This window comes from Sorex fumeus, unplaced genomic scaffold (assembly GCF_029834395.1).
Source record: "Sorex fumeus unplaced genomic scaffold, SorFum_2.1 ptg000143l, whole genome shotgun sequence".
Classification (NCBI taxonomy): Eukaryota; Metazoa; Chordata; class Mammalia; order Eulipotyphla; family Soricidae; genus Sorex; species Sorex fumeus.
The window spans coordinates 1,618,862-1,642,391 of NW_026606200.1; the positions used below are offsets into that span (position 1 = coordinate 1,618,862).

The 23,530-nt window shown below is 58.1% G+C and overlaps 1 protein-coding gene across 2 annotated transcripts in view; it reads right to left on the bottom strand.

Moving 5' to 3' along the window:
• Nucleotides 1–3,660: 3,660 nt before the first annotated feature.
• The window catches only part of EZH2 (enhancer of zeste 2 polycomb repressive complex 2 subunit), a 47,775-nt gene continuing 27,905 nt past the window's right edge, over nucleotides 3,661–23,530 (bottom strand). For both annotated transcript variants that reach the window (XM_056106797.1, XM_056106796.1), the window contains exons 4-20: nucleotides 19,160–19,276; nucleotides 15,306–15,426; nucleotides 13,015–13,161; nucleotides 12,513–12,615; nucleotides 11,749–11,912; nucleotides 9,464–9,555; nucleotides 8,240–8,480; nucleotides 7,720–7,889; nucleotides 7,292–7,386; nucleotides 6,969–7,009; nucleotides 6,321–6,446; nucleotides 5,948–6,126; nucleotides 5,043–5,138; nucleotides 4,622–4,703; nucleotides 4,190–4,270; nucleotides 4,032–4,116; nucleotides 3,661–3,937 (exon numbers count right to left, since the gene is read on the bottom strand). In XM_056106797.1, the coding sequence (XP_055962772.1) occupies nucleotides 3,877–3,937; nucleotides 4,032–4,116; nucleotides 4,190–4,270; nucleotides 4,622–4,703; nucleotides 5,043–5,138; nucleotides 5,948–6,126; nucleotides 6,321–6,446; nucleotides 6,969–7,009; nucleotides 7,292–7,386; nucleotides 7,720–7,889; nucleotides 8,240–8,480; nucleotides 9,464–9,555; nucleotides 11,749–11,912; nucleotides 12,513–12,615; nucleotides 13,015–13,161; nucleotides 15,306–15,426; nucleotides 19,160–19,276 (2,001 nt within the window). In that variant the 3' untranslated portion in view covers nucleotides 3,661–3,876. The remainder of the gene's footprint in view (nucleotides 3,938–4,031; nucleotides 4,117–4,189; nucleotides 4,271–4,621; nucleotides 4,704–5,042; nucleotides 5,139–5,947; nucleotides 6,127–6,320; nucleotides 6,447–6,968; nucleotides 7,010–7,291; nucleotides 7,387–7,719; nucleotides 7,890–8,239; nucleotides 8,481–9,463; nucleotides 9,556–11,748; nucleotides 11,913–12,512; nucleotides 12,616–13,014; nucleotides 13,162–15,305; nucleotides 15,427–19,159; nucleotides 19,277–23,530) is intronic.

A 23,530-nucleotide genomic window follows, 5' to 3' on the forward strand; every position in this document is an offset into this window, starting at 1 on the left:
CATTGATCCTGGCGTGTCTTCCTGGGGTCTGACCCTCGGGCCCTGGGTTTTCTTTCTGAGAATGTGAACTTTCCCCCGTGTCATCTCCCCTCCCCCACCCCCAAAACACGCATGCTCGTGTCTGACAGGTCTCGCTGGCCCCAGCTGCTCCTGGATCCCGAATGCCCTTGGCGGTGGCGAGAAATTACAACCCAAGAACAGAAGCGAGCTGGGGGGCGGAGGGCGGATCACGGGCAGGAACCCACAGCCCCCTCCCCGCAGCCAGGCACCTGACGAGACCCTCCCTCACCGGGAGCCCGCCCTGCCTCTCTCTCCCCAAAGGATACAGACGCAGACAGACAGACGGAACCTCCAGGCCAGCCGAGCAGCCTCTGACCCCGCTGGGAACCAGAGCAGGAAGACCCTGGCAACAGCTGCCCGGGTAGGATGCCCCTCCGGTAGGACCCCTGCGCAGCTCAGCCTGCACGTCCCTGGAGTCCCCAAGAAGCCGGGGCCCCTTGAGGGGGTCGCTGTGCACCCCCTCAATGGAGACCTGGGCCTCCATCTCCAGGCCCAGCTGGCACAGACCTAAAGTGGGGGGTGGTGGAATGTTTGGGTTGGGGCCACACCAGCGTGCTCAGGGCGCACTTCTGGCTCTGCACTCTTGGCTGTGCTGGGGGGACCATATGGGGTTCTGGGGGTTGAACCTGTTGGCCACATGCAGGGCAGACGCCCTCCCCACTTACCATCGGGCCCCAGCGTGCACTGTTACTTCCAGCGCACAGCCCATGCCAGGCAGGGGTTCCACACTCCTGAACCGGAAGCCCTGACGGTACTGAACAGAGCAGAGCTTCCTGCAGGGCTCCAAACCCGCCTTCTCAGGAGGCCCCAGAAGCCACTGGAGGCAGCCGGTGACCCCACGGTGCCCACGGCTGCCTGCAGAAGTGGCCCGGGTGCTGTGGCCCCCAGCCTTGGGGCACTTCCTGAGCCCAGAGCAGCGGCCTGTGCCCCTCCGTGCTTCACCAGAGTCGCCCACGGCCCTGGGACCTGCCACGTCTTCCCTGAGCGCCCAGTCCAACTCGAAACTTAGGGGAGTTTCCTCCCAGTGCATACCCGGCAATATGTAGGGGTGTGTGTGCCCATACACGCCATGTGTGCCTGTGTGCTCACATGGCCATACACCCGTGTGCACGCGTACATATGTGCACATGTGCCCATACACATCCGCGTGTACATGTGTGTGTGCCCACACCCATGAGGGTCAAGCCGCGGGGCCCATGTGACTTCGGGACATCCCTCTAATGCCGAATGGAGGCCACCCTGAGTCAGACCTCAGACTGTGAGTAAACCCGGGGCTGGAGCACTGCAACCCGAGTCAGAGGGTGAGTCCCAGGTCAGGAACACCACATCCCGGGTCTTGAGATGCGGGTGTCAGGAGTGTCGCATCTGATGCCTCAGTGTGGAACTGGACACCAGACTCCCGGGAGGGTGCCAGGCGCTGCCCCGTCTGCGGCGTTGGGTGTTGCGGCCCCTCCGGGCGGTGGCAACATTTGCTGTCGCCGGCCCTGTCCCAGCAGCCGGGCCTCAGGGCTATTGGCAGCTTCCCAAACTGGGGGCCCCCACGGGGCTAACGTCAGGAAACTGCTTACATGTGCTTTCTGTTGGGACAACAATATAAAGAGAATTTGCTTCGTGCCTGCTAAGGGCGCAGGCGTGGGGCTGGGAGGGAGACAGGCATGGGTGCCGGAACATGCGTGCCTGGAACAGCTGTATGTGAACAACTGTCGGTTTTCACGAAATAACTAAAGGAGGCCAAGAGGGGTGAGTTGGCCTCGCGCCCCGCCACCAGGCATTGCCCCCTTTTTCCCCACTTGGTTTGTTTTTGGGCCACACAGTGGTGCTCAGGAATTACTCCTGGCAGTGCTCAAGGGCCCAGGTGCCAGAGATGGAACAGGGTCAGCTGCGTGCAAGGCCAGTACCCTACCATGGCCCCACCCCACCCAACTGGCTTACTCTGGACAGGGCTCAGGGGACCCATGAGAGGCCAGAGACCCAGAGCACTTCACCCAGTGTAATCTTCAGCGCACCCCCCCCTTCCAGGTTATGAGTGAATGTTTTATTTGCACAGCTATTTCCTATGCCTGGGGACCAGAGGGTGGAAGCAGAGTATGTCTAGAGGCAGGCTGTGTAAACACAAAAGGGGTGTGGAGCCGCCCACGTTCAGTAGTCTCTGGGCCGCAGTGGCGATGGGCAGGTGAAGGAAGGAACCGAGGGCCAGGCTGGTTGGTGTCCGTTGCAGTTTATTCCATTCCCATCTCCATTCTCCTGATTCTCCTCCTGCTTCTTCCTCCCCCAGGCTACTTCATTGTCCTCCTCGGATCTCCCTTCATTCTCCGTCTGGCTCTGGATCCTGAACCCCCAGCCCACTCTTAGTGCCTTGCTAAATTCTCCCCTCCCACCCCGCATAAGAGGTTGAAGCTTACACATAGGTGTGGTCACAACCAATAGGGGTAAAGTTCTCTCCCTCAGGGGGTACTTCTAGGACAGATACTCTCTCAGCAGGACGACCCACCCAAGAGCGGAATCCCGTGGGTGTTTCGCCTCTCCTTGTCCAACAGAAATATAAGCATTCATAAAATATTAATTTGATATGGACGCAGTAAGAGATGCACTAAGCTTATAGAATTGCTTTCCTGGGCTCATCTCTATCTCAGACTACAGTGCTCAGGCCAGATTAGTCTTTCCTATCCCCAGCAGGGTCCTAGTCTCGTCGCAACTTTTGTATCATGACAGCATTTGTCCATGATCAAGCTCTTAACTTAGAGTTAAGAATTGTGGCACTTTGGCGTGGCCCATTTCGATGCAGGGTAGCTCACAGCTTGCCCTGGGTCCATTCAGTGCCCCGTCGGGTCCCTGCTTTTGGGGTGCTAGGAACTAAGGGTAACCGAGGCTTAAGTCAAGAAAGCAGATGCCCGAGAGTGAATAATGCTCGAAACCAATTAGATCCTAAGTTACAAAAGCGTAATATTAACTGTCCTCCTGTATCTATACAAAAAAGAAATTGCTTTAAAGTAAACAATTCAAAAGATGTAAGGAGAGGAGAAGGACAATATACAACTTACAAGTTCCCTGTCCTAGAAGGATCTGACCTTACAAATTAACAGATTCTGATTAGGGGGAAAAGCTGATTAACTGGTTGGGAAGAGAGCATAGAAGTGGTTACAGGTAAACAAAGGAATGGGAGTGACTTGGGAGCACTCTGATGGGTGTAACCTGATAAACCTAGGCTCCCTGTGGCAAGGGAGAAAGGACAAATCAATTGTTACCCTACAGCCAGCAGGTGAGGGGCAGGAGGTGGTGGGAGGTGCCCATTGGTCAAGGGGCAGATGCCGGAACATTGTATGACTGTGAATAGCTTGGTAACTGCATCTCACAGTGATTCAAACATGTTTTTAAACAATTCCCCACGTTTTGTTCATTTGGGGCCATACCCAGTGGTGCTCAGGTGTCGCCCTCCCCATCTGCCAGCCTGTGGATGTGGAGGTTCTGGGGTACGGGTGGGAGAGCCCGCCCCCCACCCCCCCACTTCTCGGCAGACGCTCCCTGTCACCGTTCCCCCGCGCAGACGTGCAAGAAGGACGCGCCGACGACAAGTTCAAGTATTCTTTATTCAAAGTTGAAAAAAGTACCACGCTGCATTATTGCAAAAAATTCACTTGGTACAAAACACTTTGCAGCTGGTTGAGAAGGCAATAAAAAGTTGATTTGAAAACTCATCACTATAAATTATTCTTACAGTACTTTGTCAATTTCAGAATTTCAAACTGCATTTTCTACAGTACTCGAGGTTCCTGAAGCTAAGGCAGCTGTTCCGGAAAGGAGGGGAGGTAGCTGGCGTCAAGGCATCTCCATCTCTCTCTCGATGCCCACGTACTTGAGCGCGTCTGCCTGGCTGTATCTGCGGCGGGAGGAGGAGGGCGCTCAGGGCCCGGCCCGCGGCGGCCGAGGACCCAGCGGGGACAGCCCGCGCCCCCCAGCCCCGCGCCCCCCACCTGTAATCGAAGAAGAGCTCCTCGCCGGTCTGGATGGCTCTCTTGGCGAAGATCCCAATCCTGTGGTCGCCGTTGACCATCATGACTGCGGGGAGACAGGGGTGAGCGGCCGCGGGCAGAAGGGAGCAGGGTCAGGGAACCCCGGGCCGGGCACCCACCTTTTGCATAGCAGTTGGGATTCACTGAATGATTCGCAAAACGGATTTTGTTCCCCTTGCGGGTTGCATCCACCACAAAATCTAAGGGGAGAGAAAAGTCAGTGAGCGACTCCGGCAGCCGCGGCGTTAATTCTGAAAGCAGGAGGGGAGCCACGGAACAGGGCCAACTCCCGGCATCCCGCGCGGTCCCCTGGGCATGCAAAGCTAAGACCACCAGGCTCCATCCTTCGGGGTCTTGGCCTCCGAAACTCATCAGCCAGCTTCAGCACCAAGGGACAGGCTGAATGAACCACGGCCACGCTCTGCCCGGCCAAGGCCATCCTGCAGGTCGGGTCTCTGGATCATACCACCCGCGAGCGCAGGGCCCAGGACCCCCCGCATGGACCACGCCGGGGGCTGCCCCGGAGTACCGCACTCCGGCCCCTCACGCACCGTTGTTCAAGTTGAAGAGAAAGCTGCACATGTACTTGTCATAGACTTTCCCTCTTCGGTCCGCTTCGTCTTGAGAAATAATCTGAGACGCAGACAGAGAGACAGTGGCGGAGCCGGCTCAGCCCAGCGGGAAACACACGCACACCGCCAGGAACTGGGGGGCCAGGGGTCTTTCCGCCCCGCGCTGCACGGTGAGGCGGCAGAGGGTGACTCTTGGGGCTCAGCTCAGTGGGTTTTACTGAGCTCGTCCCAGGCTGAAGGTGGCAGCGCGTGCACTGTGGGGCTACCCGAGCCCTCACGCAGCTCAACCCAACCCAGAGGACACGCCAGGGAAAGGACCCGAGACCAAGGGCACCTGCCCCGGCGGCACGAGAGGCCGCGGCCACGCGCCGCGTCCCCTAAGTGGTCACTCCGCCCTTACCTCTCCACAGTATTCTGAGATGAATTCGTTTTTCTGAACAGGATCTTTGATGAAAATGCCCCAGCCGGCCACGTCTGAGGGCGCCAGCAATAGATGCTGCCGAGGAAAAACAAACGCTAAACTGAAAAGGATGCGAGAGGCCTGTGGGCGGAGTCGCCGTGAAGCCTCCAGCCAAGAAGAGCACAGCTGAGAACCGCCCCCACAGCGGGGTCTGGTGTCTCCGGGCCTGACCCCTCGAGGAGGTGCCCAGGGTCGTTTCCCGACAAAACCCCAGGTGCCCGTAGGGGCCCACTGCCCTTCCCTGGGCCAGCCAGTGCCCTGTGACGTAGAGGGCTTTTGAGGGTGGTCCCTCAGGGTGAGGGAGAGTGGGTGGGGGTGGGAGCCCTCACTGAGGTCCTTCCATGGACCCAACAGTGCTCGGCATCTGCTCACAGCGGGCAGTCCCCGGGCACTGGAGGTGTGGGCCCAAACCAAACACAAGAGGCTCATCACCCACCTACAGACCCGGCGGGTCTGCTCGGTCACCAGCACCACTGGGTGCTGGTTCCCGGTCTGCCCCGCGGCTCCTGGCTGGCCTGTTTCCACAGTTACTCAACAAAAGAGCTACAGAGCAGAATCAGCGCCAGAATGGGTCCCTCCTGCTGCCACACCCGCCAACCCCCAGGAACACGGCAGCCCAGAGGGCTGCCACCGGCTCCCTCCACTACAGAACTTCTGGGACACATCTGAGCCCTGACCGAGGGTACCGCGGGCAGCCTGCAAGGGGCCCTGCACTCAGCCGGGAGATAGCGCCCGCTCCAGCCTGGCCTGGGGCCCTGCACACAGCCAGGAGACAGCACCTGCCCTGGCCTGGCCAGGGGCTCTGCACACAGCCGGGACAGCCGGGAGCCCGCCCTGCCGCCCACCTTCTTGGAGCCACGCTGGATACTGCAGTTCTTGCAGGACACATTCTTGCTGTCCCAGTGGTCGGCGGCGCCGCAGGTGAGGCACAGGTCGGGGTCGCACTCCCGGACAGCCAGGTAGCAGGGGCACTGCTTGGTGTTGCACTGGGCTTTGCAGCGGCAGCCGGGAAAGCGGTTCTGGCCTGGGGAGAGAGAGAGAGACACGGAGAGGAGTGCGGGGACGCCCCGGGCTTCACGGCATTCCCTCCCGCCACAGCCGTCCCCGCTGGCTCCATCCCCGAGTCCGAGCGAGGCTGCGCCTGCCAGATCCCCCGCCCGGTGGCCGAGCTGGACCCTCGGCAGAGACCCACCGGGCCACTCCCCGGCGCCGACTTACACTCGGAGCTGCACTGGCAGAACTTCTCGCAGAAGTTCTGGGCGATGACGCAGGGGCACGAGCTGTCGCAGGGCTGCCGGGGGTGGTCGCAGGGCTGGTAGTTGTAAACGTGGTTGGAGGAACCATCTGCGGGAGGAACCGGGTCAGGCTCGGCCCACGGCCCCTGCAGCAGCCTGGGGCGGGCGGGCGGGGTGAGGGGGCGTGGCAACGGCGGGTGGGCGTGGCGAGCGCGATGGGCGTGGTGGTGGAAGGGTGGGCGGGGCGAGTGCGATGGGCAAGGTGAGTGCACTGGCGAGTGCGAGGGGCGGGGCAAGGCAAATGGGAGGGGCAGGGGTGGGCGTGGCGAGTGAGGGGGTGGGGCGAGTGCGATGGGCGGGGCGGGTGAGTGCGAGGGGCGGGGCAAGGGCGAGTGGGGAGGTGCGAGTGCGGTGGGCGGGGCAAGGGGCGGGGTGATGAGCGGACAGGGCGGGGCGAGTGTGATGGGCGGGGCGTGTGAGCAGGCCAAGGGCCGAGGGGGCGGAGCGATGGAAGGGGTGGGCGTGGATAGGGGGCGGGGCAAGGGCGGATGGGGAGGGGCGAGTGTTGTGGGCGGGGCTATGGGCGGGGCTATGGGCGGGGCGAGGCCGGGGCAAGGGGGCGGGCGCTCACCCTTCTTCAGCTGGATCTTCCTGCAGTGAGCGGCCCACAGCCTGCAGGAGACAGACAGACGACCCCTCAGGACTGGAATCGGGGCCCAGGGTTCCCCACCCCACCCCCTGGGAGCAGGACGCCCACCCACGGCCCAGCCTGCCCGGCACGACTCTGGGTCCGCGGCACGGAGCACGGGGCAGGGCACCCACGCGGGAGGCACCGCAGGCAGCACGCGGAACCGACCCCTCCCGGGTTCCCAGAAACTGCAGAGCTGCCGGCGCCTCCGGGCTCCAAAGACCCCTCTGCCCCCGCTGCCCCCTGCTGCCTGCCCGGCCGCTCACCGGTGTTTCCTCTTCTTCTTCCGTGGAGGCGTGTCCACGTCCTCGGCGGGCGCGGGAGCGATGATGCTGGACTCCTTGACTCGAAACTCATAGACCTGGCGAGGGGACCGGAGCTCACCCACGGAAGCACCCGGGACCACCCAGCCCCCGGCCGGCCAACCGGCCCATTCCACGCAGCTGACCATACTAATTGCTCACTCCCTCTCGGACCCAGAAATGAGCCCTGGCCTGGGTGAAGCACAGCTGCCGAGAGCCCAGAGTCCCCCCAGGGACCCCAGGTGAACCACCCCCCCCAGCGGTGCAATCCCCCCCAGGGACCCCAGGTGAGCCCCCCAACAGTGCTCTACCCGCGGGGATCCTAGCTGAGACCCCCCCCCCACGCTCTCCCCACAGGAACCCCCTGCTCCCACAGGCGGGGCAGCGCTCACCTGGCGACAGGTCTTGGTCCCAATCAGCCTGGCGATGGCGCAGAAGTTGTCGTAGTAGGTGCCGATGAGCACGCGGAACATGGAGGCCTCGGCCCCGCTCCACTCCACGTTCTCGGGGGGCTCGATGTTGGGCTTCATCTTGATGGGCGTCTGGCAGCGGGAATTGGCCTCTGCAGGGGGGAGTCGGCACCGGTCAAGGCTGATGCCGGGCCGATGCTGGGGCGGAGAGAAGGCCAGCGGGGATCCCTGGGCCCGGTGGATGCGCCCCCAAGACCGTGGGGGGAGACTCCCCATGCCAGGTTGGGGACAGCCAGACGCCGCCACTCAGCACTGAACCGCCCCTGCCCAGCCGCCCACGACTCAGGACACGCAGAGGACCCTGCATACCCTTCTGAGAAGTGACCACCCCCCCCAGGGACGGTGACTGCAATGGAACCCAGAGGCCGGTGGGCAGCGCCAGCAACACCAGGCCCAGGGGCCCTGGACGGCGGGGTCCCGCCCCCCACCCCCAGGGCCTCACCGGACGAGCTGGACGTCTCGTCCTTCTTCTCCTCCTCCTCCTTGTCGTTGCTCTCCCCGCCCGTCTCGGCGCCCGCCTCCCGGTCACTGTCGGTGTCCTTGGACTCCAGCACGCTGATGGTGGGCGTGCTGGGCCGGCTGCTGGCGTTGGGCAGCCGTCCCCTCCGGCGGCCTCCGGGCCGCTTGGGCGGCGTCTTGATGCGCTCGGCAGTGAGGGCCGCGGCGAACTCCTTGGCTCCCTCCTGCGAGGGAAAGAAGGGCAGCGTCGAGTCGAGGCCGCGCGGGATGGGGACGCCGGCCGGGACGGCCGTCCCCACATCAAGCGCGTTTGTGGCCGCCGGCCAGGGAAGGGGACGCAGCTCCCGTGACGGCGCGGGGCCCACGGTGAGCCGCAAGATGCTGCGTTTGCTCGCCAGCACAGAGTGGGGACGTGACACATGACACGTGGTGCGACTCAGAGTCTCCCGGGCAGGGCGGGACGTCGCCAGCCCCTCGGCGACCTCGGGGGGCCGAGTGGCCTCCCTCAGAGGAGTGGATCTTTACAAAAAGCCAGTGACCAGATGGGCCTGGATGGGTGGACTCGGCTCTACAGTGGCTCAAGCGACCACCCCCAGTGGCGGCGGCAGAGGTGACACGGGCCGCCCACAGCCGCCCAGGGCTGTCCGTGTGCGCGGGGCGGCCCCGCCCTGAGCCGGGCAGTCGGGCCGGGGTGAGAGCGGGGAGGGGCCCAGACCCTGGCCGAGGAGCAGCGGCCAACAGTGCGCTCGGGGCCTCTGCGGGCGGGAGGGACGGGGTGAGAGCAGCCGACAGCTTAGCCTCCGTTCTACAGAAACCAAAGTGCGTAAAGAGGATACCTTCCGCAGCTGCATTCACTGATCTTCTGTCCAAAATCCAACAGGCAATATCTACCCATTTAGTTCCTAGGTACGAGTGGCTTGGTTCAAAGAGGGGAAACGGTAAAAATAAGATAGTAGCCGTGAAAAGCCGCTTCTCTACCTGACGCTAGCTAAGCCCTTTCCTGCACTCGGTCGCGAGCAGGTGGGGCCTAGTGAGCTGCCCAGAGGGCAGGCTGGGGGGCGGGGCGGGGCGGGGGAGCCATGGGCCGGGCCCCCCTGGACGAGCCGCAGAGCAGAGCGGGGGACGGGGCTAGATGAGGACCCTCTGCTAGGGGGCGCGGGCAGCTCTGCCGGGACGGGTCCCCCTCGGGCGCAGGCCCCCGGCTTACCAGGTGCTGGTAGCACTGGGGCCCACAGGCCTTGTTGTCCAGCGCGGTTTCCGTGTTCTTGCGCTTGTAGGTGTTGGGCGTGGCGTGGAAGGCTGCAACAGAAGCGACAGGTCACTAAACACGACCGGGACGACGGCAGATACTTTCCCAGTCTCCGAGAGCCGGGGAAAAGCGCACGAACACTGGCCACATCCAGAACTTTCCCTTTGTGCTTCCGGAAGCATCACACCACCTACCCCCAATCAGAGAAACGGCAAATGCTACTGAGATTTGGTCTGGTCTTGACAAGGTGATGGATGCACAGAAACACAGAAACGTGGCTAGAAAACGTTCTTCAGACGGGGCCTTTGCTGTCACCCCAGGATCCACGCGTGGCCCCCACCAGTCAGACCGCCTGCTCTCATGAGAAGGGTCCTACAGAGCTACAGTGTCCTGTTGGCTGCAGAGGTTAGAAATCACCACGCCAGGCACTGAAGCGACAGCACAGTGAGGAGGACGTTTGCCTTGCACGTGGCCGGACCTGAGTTCCTGAGCACCGCCAGGAGTAATTCCTGAGTGCACAGCCAGGAGTAACCCCTGAGCATCACCCAAGATGCAAGAAGAAAAAAGAAATCGCCGTGCTGGATAGAGAGCCCAGTGGGAAGGACGCTGGCCGTGCACGGCAGACCCAGATCCCACCATGCTGGCTCCCCATGTGGCCCCCGAGCAACGCCAGGGGTGACTCCTGAGAGCTACTGGGTGTGGCCCCAAAACAAGAACAACCGAATCACACTTGGTGGGTGGAGAGACAGTGGCAGGGGAACGTCTGCCTGGCACACAGCTGACCCTACTTGATCCTGGACACCCCACATGGCCCTGAGCGCCGCCAGGAGTGATCCCTGAGTGCAGAGCCCGGAATAAGCCCCAAGCACTGCAGGATGGGACCCAAAACACAAACCAGACCCTCACTTAAATTACAAAGAAACGCAGCCTGAGAGTCGAGGGTACAGACACTTGCCCTGCCCGGTGCTGGCACCATATAGTACCACCCTCCCCCGCCCCCTGGGGTGGCCCTGAACACAGCTAGGTGTGACCCTCACCTGCCCCCAACCCCCCACCTAGATGGCTCTTACTCAGAACCAGACTAACAGGACACTCCATTATTTTGCTTGAAGGAAAAATCAACATACGCTGTCCAAAGGCACCTTTAAAGTCTGAAAGTACTTTTACTTATCTCATCAACAGCCAAGATCCAGAGACTATAAAAAAAAGCTCCCGGGAGAGAGCAGTGCAGTATCACCTGGAGTGCGCGGCCACATTCGTGGCCACCCGACCTCTTATACTCCAGCCCACCGATATACCTCAAGTAGCAGACATTGGTTTGGTTTTTACATACTTGCTTGTATTCTCTTAAATATGGGCTTAAATGGCTCCAGAATGAAATTCAACCTTCACACACCTCCCTCTTATTGTGGTGGGAAGATGCTCGCTGGTGAAGTGGGTGTTTGAATATGATCTGCAATGAACTATTGTGACTACTTTATGAAAATAAAAGGTATAAAAATAGCAAGAAAAAAAAGTACTTTTTTAGACATGCTATGTCCAATATCAGCCACAGACTCACCAATGTGAGTCTCCCACCAAAAGCGTCCTTAATCCCACACTGCACTAATGAAAAAACTTATGACTGAGGTTCCAGTCAGCAAAACACAAAACATGCTGACTATTGTAGAGTCCCAGAATAAGGGACCTAAGGCTTAAGTAGGTATTAGAAAACATTATCTGAAACACATTATCAATCTATTTCAAGTTTAATAAGTAAGAAGGTTGGAGAAAATCCCTATAGCATCCTATAGGGTCCCCCGAGCACCACCAGGAGTAATTCCTGAGCACAGAGCCAGGAGTAACCCCTGTGCATCGCCGGGTGTGACCCAAAAAGCAAAGACAAAATAAAATTTTGCCCATCAGTGTCGGCAAAATTCTGCACTGGGTCCAGCGTGTTCTCATTTATGAAATGGGCTAATCAGAATCATGGGGGGAAATCCTGACCCCTCACCCAAGCAGCAGGAGAGAGAGACACATCTCTCTCTCTCCCTCTCTCCCTCTCTCTCTCTCTCTCTCTCTCTCTCTCACACACACACACACACACACACACACGCCTGCCTCAAGCAACAAATTGCAGATGCCAACCCCGAAGCTCTGATCCCTGCCTGTGTTGTGATCTGACCTAAAACAATTGACTCAACTCAGCCATGGATCCTGCCCGTAAAAACCGCCACCCCGGGAGAGCGGCGGGCCGCACTTACGATGCAGGAAGCAGTCGTACTTAAAACAGCGCCTACAGAAAAGCGTGTGGAACGAGTGCAGGCTCTGCTCCCGCTGAACGGATCTGGCGTTGGGCCCATCGATGTTCGGGGTGCACTCGGGGGGCAGGGCCCCCGGCAGCTGCTGCTCTGTGAGCTCCTTGTACCTGGCAGTGACCGAGAACAGGGTGCGTCAGGCAAGGCAGAACAGTCCCTGAAAGTCAAGTTTCTCGAAGGCTTTGCTGGACGTATCTGTCCTCAAACATAGAAGATCACAATTTTCAGGGCACAGTGGGTAGGGCATTTGCCTTGCGCTCGGCCGACCCGGGTTCAATTCCCAGCATCCCATAGGGTCCCCTGAGCACCGTCAGGAGTAATTCCTGAGTGCAGAGCCAGGAGTCACTCCTGAGCATCTCTGGGTAAGACCCAAAAAGCAAAAAGAAATCACAATTCTCATTTACATGAGCCATTAAGCATGGCACGTGGCCAATCAATTCTGGCTCTAATTCAGATATATTATGAATATCATCTAGTTTAGGTGACCTCCACTGAGCTGAGATTCCTAAGACGGCTCAGAGAGATTTTCTCGGATGTCACTGCAAACACATGTTATCTTCTCTAGCAGCTGCTTTTCAGAGTACAAAACCCCACCTGCACACCCAGGGCTTCGATACCTGGTGTTAGATGAAACAAAACCAACTTCCATTCTTACTATGTCTGGGGCCGCTTGGCCCTGGAAAAAAACAACTCAGAAGAACAATTCTTACTTTTCTTTGAGTTCTTCTGCTGTGCCTTTATCTGGAAACATTGAGGAAATGGCTTCAAAAATTTTATCCGAAGGAAATTTCCGAGGGGGGCGGCTTTCTTTATCTAAACAAGCAAAGACAAAGGTGAATTTTGGGGGGCTGGAGCGATAGCACAGCGAGTAGGGCGTTTGCCTTGCACGCGGCCGATTCCCGGGTTCGATCCCCAGCATCCCATATGGTCCCCCGAGCACCACCAGGAGTGATTCCTGAGTGCATGAGCCAGGAGTAACCCCTTGCATTACCGGGTGTGACCCCCCCCCAAAAAAAAAAGCAAAGGTGAGTTTTGAAGAATGCAAGTAAACAAGCCCCGAGTCCCTTTTCTTCGGGCGGCAAATCCAAAGAACAGCTCCCTCCCATCGCAGAAACCAGCTCTGCGTTCCCTGGGGTCCCCCCGCACCGCATCTCAAGGCCACGGGCCCGTCCGCACCGGGGCTTGGGGCGGCCACCCGTCGAGCTCACGTACCCGCGCGGCTCTCCTCCAGCGCCTTCTGCTTGTCCTCTCTTTCATCGGGCTCGTCTCCGTCGTCGTCCTCCTCCTCATCGTCGTCATTGTACTGACTGAGCGCGTTCACCAGCTCCACGAAAATCTCATCGTTTATAAACCCACATTCTGAAATGCATCAAGTCAGACACTGTCAACATGAGACGCGTCTGTACAGGAATGCCACGTGGCAGAACGGACAGCCGTCGGGGCTGGGCCTCCTCACTCACGGACCAGCGGGAGGGGCCATGTTCAGGGGGCCCGAGCAGGGCCGACCCCCAACTCCTTCCATTTCTCTCCGACCACTGCGGCCTCAGTATCCCTCCAAACCAGGGAAGTATATACCTCGGTCTTTCTCATCAAAGGACAATCCCCCATCCGTTGTTCTCCACAAATAATGTTTTCAAAGGATTTCCAATCCCTGGGCTGGAGTGATGGCACAGTGGGTAGGGCGTTTGCCTTGCACGCGGCCGACCTGGCCAACCCGAGTTCGATTCCTCCGCCCCTCTCGGAGAGCCCGACAAGCTCCCAGGAGTATCTCGCCTGCACAGCAAAGCCTGGCAAGCTCCCCGTGACATATTCGATATGCCAAACACAGTAACAAGTGTCACGATGGAGACGTTACTGGGCCCGCTCGAGCAACTGGATGAACAACGGGAGGACAGTGACAGTGACAGTCCCAATCCCTAGATTGTGCTGGATTCTGAGGCATTTTCTATGACCAGGAGTTTTCAACGGGCCAGCAAATCACAACAAATGCCAAGCCTGGCTTCAGTACTGTTTCGGCTGGACGTGCAGTCTCTCCCGGGGGCCAGGGCGAGAGGGGAACACGCCAGACACTGCCCTGCACGCGCTGACCGGGGCTTGATCCCCAGTACCCAAAATGCTTTCTGAGAACCATCAGGGGTAACTGCTGAGCACAGAGTAGGCCCGGAGGACATCTGGGGTGATCCAAAAACAAGAAAAAGATCCAAACACAGGAACTGTGATTCCAGTCAGGACTTCAGGTGCGACAGGAAGCGTTATTTTTTAAGCATAAAGGCTTTGAGGGCCCAAACGGAACTAAGGTTACTCCCAAAAATAATCACCATGGAGCCGGAGGACACACAGCGGGGAGGGCGCTGGCCATGCACACAGCCCACTCTGGTTCAATCCCAACATCACTCTGTCCCAATTCCTAAGTGAAGAGCCAAGGATAGCCCCTGGACATCGCTGGGTGAGACCCCTCTCAAAAAAAAAAAAAAGGGAAAAATAGATCATTAAAAATTTAATGACTTGGGGCTGGAGCAATAGCACAGCGGGTAGGGTGTTTGTAGGACGTTTGCCCTGCATGCGGCCGACCCGGGTTCTATTCCCAGCACCCCATATGGTCCCCTGAGCACCCCCAGGAGTAATTCCTGAGTGCATGAGCCAGGAGTAATCCCTGTGCACCACTGGATGTGACCCCAAAAGCAAAAAAAAAATAATAAAAAATAAATAAAAATGTAATGAAAAATAATAAGCTAATAAATTTTAAAATAAATTAATAATAAATAATAAACAGAAAACAAAAACTGGGGGGGGGGGGGAATCCGCATGCATTAAAAAATTTTGTTTGGATTGAAAATTAAAAGCTCTTGGGACCAGGGGCTGGAGCAATAGCACAGCGGGGAGGGCGTTTGCCTTGCACGTGGCCAATCTGGGTTCAATTCCCAACATCCCATATGGTCCCCCGAGCACCGTCAGGAGTGATTCCTGAGTGAAGAGCCAGAAGTAACCCCTGAGCATCGCTGTGTGACCCAAAAAGCAAAAAAAAAAAAAAAAAAAAAGCTCTTGAGGCCAGAAGGATAGTACAATGGGGAGGGCATCAGCCTCACATGTTTGATCCCTGGCATCCGATATGGTCCCCTGAGCAGGAGTGACCCTGAGCATCACTGGTGTGGCACAGAAACAGAGGACTGAAAGCTCTGATAAGGTCTGCAGACATGCGAAAGGGCCAGGCCCCCATCGGGCCACGGGCCCTGCGGGGAGTCACTCGGCACAAAACACAAGAGAAGGTAGAAACAAGTTCCCCAAGTGGCCATTTTTTCTAACCAACCACACGGAGTTCTCCGGCAGCTGCACAATTCTCCGATTCACGGAGGCCCGGGGCAGCGGGCAAACCCCGCTCTCTTGAAAGGGCACGCTGCCCACGGCAGGCCCGAGGCTGAGGCCACCGCAGCCCAGAGCCCAACACACGCCTCACGCTGACATCTGGCCCCCTCTTCAGACAAGAAAACAAACATGCAGCTCACCTCGATCCCCGTGTACTTTTCCATCGTAATTTTTGATTAGTTCTTCAATGAAAGTTCCGTCCTGGTCTAAAACTTCATCCCCCATGTAAGGAATATTATGTAAAACAGTTTCATCTTCGACCTAAAGTTTTAAAAATATTAAACAACGCAGGATTAGCCGAGGGACCACAGTATTTCTTTTTTTTTTTTTCTTTTTGGGTCACACCCAGCGATGCTCAGGGGTTATTCCTGGCTCTGCACTCAGGAATTATTCCTGGCGGTGCTTGGGGGACCGTATGGGATGCCGGGAATTGAACCCAGGTCGGCCGCGTGCAAGGCAAACACCCTACCCGCTATGCTATCACTCCGGCCCCACCACAGTATTTCTCAATCAACATAATATAAATAAAATGTTTTCCTGAAGCAGATGCTTCTGTGGCCAGACAGATAGTACAGTGGGGCGGGCGTCTGCCGAGTTGGGTCCCTGACATCCCATATGGCCCCCAAGCACCCATGAGCATCGCTGGGTGTGACCCCAAAGGAAAAGTAAGTGTTTCTGCTCTGTCTAAATTACAGGCAGGAACTCTCCAGGTGAGAGAGAAAAAGCTTCTCTCTCCCAGGAACTCTATGAGAAAATCTGGAGGGCACCAGGCTTGGTGACGGATCACTAATCTGACAGGCAGAGGTCACCTCCAGAGGTCACCCCTGAGCACACCAGCATGACAGACCTTCCAGAACTGCCAGCAACGCTCACAAATTACTCCTGGCAGAGCTCGGGGAACCATACAGGGTTAGCGGGGATCAAACCCAGGTCAGCTGTGTGCAAGGCAAGTACCCTACCCACTCCGCTACCTCTCTGGCCCTTAAATTAAAAAAAAAAAAAAAAAAAAAAAGAACCCTACCTATTACACGAGAAATTGCGAAATCTCACTAGACAACTGAATTATCAAAACATAATCAACATAATAAAATTCTAGGGCGCCTCCAATGGTCTGGTTACAGTTTATACCAAACGAATTTAGCATCGAGCACAAAAGAGTAACAGTCTCCACGAACAAGTGATTTCCAGACAGACAGAGCCTATCAATGTGCGTAAGGCCAGCTCCGGGAGAGGAGGGGCTCAGACCCCAGCCTCCGAGGGCACCGGAGAGAAAGGGAGGCCGGGGCAGGGCTGAGGGGCTGGAGCCAGGCAGAGCCCTGAGCTCGGTCCCCTGAGCACTGCCTGTGATGCACCCCCCCCCAAAAAAAAAAAACCTCAACAAAGAGTAAAAGGAACACAAAAAGTCATTGGTGGGAGGCAGAAATTCTTCACTAAAAAGGGTCAGAGAGATAGTATAGTGGGTAGAGCCAAAGAAAAACACAAAGGTTCAAAAAATAAAGAAATCCCTATCCGGGGGCTGGAGCAATAGCACAGCGGGTGGGGCGTTTGCCTTGCACGCGGCCAGCCCAGGTTCGATTCCCAGCATCCCATATGGTCCCCCGAGCACCGCCAGGGGTGATTCCTGAGTGCAGAGCCAGGAGGAACCCCTGAGCATTGCTGGGTGTGACCCAAAAAGCAAAAAGCAAAAAAAAAAAAGAAAGAAATCTCTATCCAAGTTTCTTAAGGAAACCACTTGGGACCGTGTGACAGTACAGCGGGGAGGGCCGTGACTTGTCCGCAGTCGACCTGGTACGAGCCCCAGATCCCAGAGGGTCCCCTGAGCCTGCCACGGGTGACCCCTAAAGGCAGAGCCCAAAGTCCTGAGCCCTGCTGAGTGTGGCCCCCAAAAGCTTAGCAGTGAGAGCTGACGCAGTCCGAAACAGGTATGTAAGGAGACCACCGGGAGGAAGGAAGGCCCGATCGAGCAGGGCCCCGGGGGGAAACAGCCTGTGGGGACAAGTGACAGACGGGAGGTTCATGAGGTGTCTGGCCGGGACCACCGGGTTAGCCCCGACGGCACACCACCCCCACCGAGGGGGAAGAAAACATGCCAGTGAGGCACAAAACTAAAATCTACACTCGAAAGAACCGACCTCTTCGGATTCAGGCTCCCTCACAAGCGAACAGCTCTGGTGTCTCACGAGCTCCACTTCGAAGATCCAGGGTGGACTTATGAGGAAGAAACTGAAACTCGGTGACGGTTTGGGTATTTTCTGTTCCAAACTGTATCCACACAAACTCTGCTTCACAAAACACTTCCTAGGCCTAACAGAGACGGTCTGAGGGGTGACAGGGAGACGGGGTGGGGGGTGGGGGGTGGGGGGCCCCACTGTTCAGCCCCCAGAAGGCCGCTCCCTGAGCAGTGACCCAAGATCCTGGAGTCAGGTAGCGCCCGGCGTAGCCCAAAAGTCCAAAATAAACTAATAACAAAAGCCGTCTGCCAAATGTGCCTTCATCAGTGACCAGTAAGATGCATGAGTATTTCTTAATGATCTTTGACAACACCAAACAGTTTCCTTTCAAAACTAGCATAAGTTCTTATACTACGGTTCTCTAAATGCCTGGGTCAAGACTTAAAAACGCACAGTGCTTTGCAGTTACAAAATATTTGAGGTCTGCCTTTTGAAGACTCCACAAATGACCTAAGGAACAACTGTGGACTTTCATGGCCTCTAGCAGTGCTGGGGTGCAAGGGTCACTCAGCTCGGAGACACCCACCTGATCCCCTGAACACCAGCAGGAGGGACTCCATGTGCGCGCACACACACATACACACACACACACACACACACACACACACACACACACACACGGAAAAAAGTAAATCCAGGTGACAAGGAAAATAAAGACTGGCGCAGAACTCAGTAAAATGGAGGAGAGAACAGAGATAAGTCAAGAAGTCAGAAGAAAAACCAGATAAAACCATCGCGTAGCGAACAAGTTACTAGTGGAAGGCAGACGGGAAGACCGAGGTGTCAAAGCAGGCAGAGCAAGCCAGCAGGACACAAAGTCAAAAGATTCAGCATGACCAGTCACAGGAGCAAGCGGGGAGGGACAAAAAGCATGTTACATTAGCACCAGAAAAGAAACAGTACTTTGGGACCAAGGTACCAAGGAGATAAAATACTTGTACAGGGAAAACCACAAAGGTGAAGGGTGGGAGGTAAGGTTGGGGGAGGGAGGGAGGGAGGGAGGGAGGGAGGGAAGTAAACAATCCCAGAGTGAAGAATGGAGTGATTAAGTCAAGGGCAGTATATCCAGTGCGATCCACACAGAAGCGACGTGAGTCTATCCAAATTCCAAAGCAACTTTAACAGAAACAGAACATCTATCTTAAAACCCTCTCTGGGGGCTGAAGCTATCCATAGCACAGTGGGGAGGACGCTTGCCTTGCATGTGGCCGACCCGGATTCGATTCGCAGCATCCCACATCATCCCCCACCCACCCCCCTCCCCCCAGCAACGCCAGGAGTAATTCCTGAATGCATGAGCCATGAATGAGCTGAGCATCACCAGGTGTGACCCAAAAAAGGGAAAAAAAAAAAAACTCTGAACTCTCCAGGGGTCAAACAATCAAAACCATTTTTAAAAAAATAATAAAGTCAGAAGCCAGAGTACAGCAGGAAAGCGCTTGCCTTGTACGCAGCTGACCTGGGTTCCATTCTCAACACCCCTGATGCACCCCCACCCCCGGGAGTGATTCCTGAGTGGAGAGTCAGGAGTCAGCCCTGAGCATCCTCAAAACAAAAAGGAAAAGGGGCTGGAGCGATAGCACAGCGGGTAGGGCGTTTGCCTTGCATGCGGCCAACCCGGGTTCGATTCCCAGCATCCCATATGGTCCCCTGAGCACCGCCAGGAGTGACCTCCTCCCCCCCACCAAAAAAAAGCAAAAAGGAAAGAATCTGACTTCTTTCTTAATGTCATCACCAAATAGGCAGACGGCGCATTCGCGTACCATAAAATTCTGCTGCAGGGGGGACCAGGAATACATGATGGGCACCGAGGCGACGGCGTTCAGCGTCTTCAGAGGGATGATCTGCGCCGGGAAATCAAACTCACTCGTCACGGAGCACTGCAACGGGAGCACAACGGGCGCGTCAGAACACAGCCACACTTTCAGCCGTGTCACTCTATCAGACCTCGTAACTCCATCATGAACGGATGCTGCCTCGTAAATCATCTCAGAAGGGTTTGCTTCGTACAGGAAAAAGTTCGTGAAAACGGGGTCTCTCCTCTCGACGGCAAAGTTCCGGGATGCACCGATCTTCCAAGGCCTCCGAGCTCCCGTACTTACCAGTTATTGGCAAATCAGACCTGCCTGTCAGCTGATCTCAGATCAACCGTTCAGTGCTTCCGCTATAACGTTCCTGGCTCAACGCTTGCATTTTCTGATCCCTCATGTGTGCGGAGCAATCACGTACCTAGACCGAGCACGCGGCTTCCGTCTTACTGAGAATCAGGACACGCGTTAGGTCACCCCTTCCCCCTCTTAAGATTCTCTTTCAAGAACCTCCACCACCCCTGGAGGGTATCCTCAGAAGAGACACACCCGCCGAGGGTAAGGAAGGTCTGGGTCTCCAGGGCCCCGTCGGAGACTCGCAGCAACTCAACCGACGGTAAAACGTACGATCTCTAAAGTTAAGAACCGAGACCACGAAACGCTTGCCCTGTGCTCTGCGCCGTTCGATCTCGAGTCCTTCCTGAGCACTAAGGTGGGAAGACTCCTGGGGTCCAGGTCACAGGTGAGAGGCCAAGGCCGAGCGGCGTCCGGCTCGCACCCGCATCCCGTCCCAGAGCACATTCCCACCACCCAAGCACCCTGAGGTGCTGTCCTCCGGCAAACCAACAAGGCGTCGGGAGCTCCGGGCCCGGCAGGAGCCCCCCTTTCCACACACCACCACTCCCCAGGCCTCCAGAACCTGCTCTAACATCCTGCACGTGGCATCAGCATCTCCCGTCAGTGAGGACGCAGGTAACAGCCCACGCGAATGGCAGGAGAGCCCCAAGCCGGGGCGGCGCGCACGGTACTGCAGGCTCCCAGGGCCCGGCCGAGTCCGTCCCTGCGGCCAGGAGGGCCACAGGCAGCGGGAGGGAGAATGACCGTGCTGCCCTCGAGCCTCGGACCTGCTTCCCCGACCTCAGGAGCACAGGCTGAGCCCTCCTCGTCCCCTGCTGCCCCCGTGCTGGCCCCCGTGCTGGCCCTCGGGCAGCAGGGAGAGGCCACAATCACGGCACCGAGCAGCTGCTGGCCCTGTGCGGGTCACTTCACTTCCCGCAGGACCAGGGGCCTGGGCAGGGGCTGCCGCGTTCCTGACGGTGCCGGGCGGGTGCTGTGTCCTTCAGCAAGTGACTCTGCACAGCTTTGGAGGTTTGTGTGCCAGCCCTGGTGGTGCTCAGGGCTCGGTCCTGGCGGTGCTCAGGGCTCAGCCCTGGTGAGTGCCTGACCCGCCCACTCCCTCGGCCGTCACCTGCCCCTGCCATCTCGACCCTCCCCCACTCCTTCCCAAGCAGAACGGGATGCAGAGAGCGCCAGGCTGCGCCTGGTAGCCCGGGCGTGACCAGGGCAGGCCCCTCGCACGGCCCACGCCGGCACAGTGGGGTCCCCCACTGTTTCCCTCAGTGGAGGGAGAGAGTCACGAAGTCTGAGGACAAGGCTGCCCGTGTCCCGGCACCCCCGAGGGAGCGGCACCTGACAAAACAAACTACTAGTCGGACCCCACGGCCGTCCTCACGCGCCTCAGCGGAGGGCGACCAAGAGCACTGCGCCAGAAACAGAAGCCCCTGAGCGCCACGTGTTCTGCCACGCGGGAAACAGCACGCGAGCCCGGGAACTCTTGATCCCAACGGGAAAGCGGCGCGGAAGTCCCAGTCTCCCAGCAGGGACTCTTCCTTTCTTTGGAAATGTACCGTCCTTGACAGTTGGGCTCGTCCAGTTGCCTGCCTCTGGGTGTTGGGGGGAGGATTCTGCCCTCAGGATGACAGACACTCCTGGGGCCTGATTTTACCTGGCTGGTCCCGGGTCCCAGACTCCAGGATGCCTATCGCGTTCCACTTGGCGGGGGGGGGGGGGGGGGGGGGTCGGACACTGCCGGACACTGCAGCGGGCACAGGCCTTGCCGCCGAGGGAGGGCCGTCAAGGACGCTACATTCCCCGAGAAAACAGCCTACTGGCAAACAGCCTACTAAGTACCGGGTGCCTGGCGGAGACACTTACATGGACCAGCTGGAACCAAGCGGCTGCGCGGCTGGCCCAGGGGAGCGGCAGGAGCACACCACCACGCCGAGGCGGGCGGCAGGAGGCTGGTCCCAGGGGGAAACTGGGGCATGGAAAACCGGAGGGAAGAGCAGGTGAGTAGGCTGCAGGGAAGGGAGAGAAATTAACACACCCACTAAGCGCCACGCACGCCACTGCACGTCACCACCACGTTCTGCACCGCTGCCCTTGGGAGGCGGGCGCCCCCTCGCACGGTGGGACGCCCCGAGACGGGAGCAGCCCCAGCAGCGCTAGCGGGACGCATGGGCAGGGGGGTCGTGGGTTCGTGCTGGCGTCCTCTCGGGAGACGGGAACGGGGAGAGGCAGAGATGCAGCCGGTTCAGACCTGCGGCTGCGAGGACCGTCCCGACCTCTCAGTGCCCGACCGCGGACGGCCGAGGGTGAGCAAGAGAGGCAGAGCCCCGAGTTCAGAGAAGCCCGAGCTCGGACGTGGGTTCAGAACCAGGCTAGAAGGAGAACCGGAACCGCCCCTGAGAAGCCAAGTCCGTCGGACGGGGCAGAGTGAGGGCGGGAGGGGAGGGAGGGCAGTGGCCGGGGGAGGCGGGAGGGCCGGTGGGGGTCCACAGCCGCGCCACACTCACACCGCAGAGACGGCACTAACGGCTGCTCCGGGGGACCCCAATCCCTGAGCACAGAGGCAGGAGTCAACCCTGAGATGACCACCTCCGCCCCCCCCACCAGCCAGGCTCCGGGTCTCTACCCAGGAACAGACTGACGGGAAGAAACGGCAAGGGAGGAGGAAGCGGCCTGTGGTTCTCCCAGCCGGGAAACGGGACAAAGGGACCAAGAGGACGGGCACTAGAGTCACGAGTGACTCCTCAGCCGGCTCCTGCCTTCCAGCTGAAAAGCAGGCGCGAGGGGCGTCCTTCTGGGGCGGGAGGCGCCCTCACGGCTCCCGCAGGCCACGCTGATGCCCGACGGAACCCCTTCCTTCTGGAAGTCAGAAGCACTGCAGAAAGCACCACCGGACACCGTATGTCCTGGACAGACAGACACCGTCTGTCCGGAAGCCCGTTCAACAGGGAAACGGCAGGTGGGCGGGGCGGGCGGCCGGCACCTCAGCTCGGAAACATCCTCCAGTCCAGAAGGAGACTCGGGTGCACCCGAGACCGGGCCCCCCAAGGGACCCCCTCATGCAAGCACGCGGCCTCCTGCAGCCCTGCCTGGAAGACCCCCGGGAAAGCCGAGAGCCCCCGCCCCAGGGGATGTGAGCACGGGCGACGGGAGTCCCCGGCAGCCAAAGGCCGGCCCCAACAGCTCTGCCAAACAGGCTCTTCCTCGTGCGGCTACCTCTGACCCACTTCAGGCCCCAGCAGGTAAGAAACTTCGGGAAACGGCAGACAGAGGTCAGGTAGGGGGGTAGGAGAGGCGAGGAGGGAGCCTTCAGGTCCTGCGCCCACACCCACCAACATGTTTATCGCAAACCGCATAACCCTTCAGCTTCCAAGTCAAAGAGGATGCGTTTTGGGGTTTTGCTGGTTTGCTTGTTTTTTTGGGGGGCGAGGGTGGAGCCTGGAGCCTGGCAGCGTAAAAGCTGAATCGCTTGAAGCAGAATCTGCCACGAAGAGTCCCTCAAAAGCTAGCGACTTCACCAGCCAGAGCCGGACGCATCAGAACGGGAATTCCTGCACGGAGCAATGAACAGCGGGGAGGGCGCCTGCCTTGCACGCGGCCAACCCCGGTTCAACGCCCCCCAGACCCCATATGGGCCTCTGAGCCCACCAGGAGTGATTCCCGGGGCGGGAGGAAGCCCTGCGTTCCGCTGGGTGTGGCCAAAATGAAAGTTCGGGGTCTGGTCCCCTCCGTTCCTCCTCCCATCTGGTAAAAATTGATTATTCAACCTTAGTAGGGTCCGTTCAGAAAGCAATTCTGACTTATTAAAATGCTGATTTGCTTTCACATAAACTTACAATAAAGACCCTTACATGCAATGAATTTTTCTCTCCATTTGAAAAAAAAAAATTCTGCTATTAAAGAACCATTTGTAGATAAATTATACTCAGATTTATGACTAAAACTGTATTATGAACAATTCAATTTCTACATAAATAA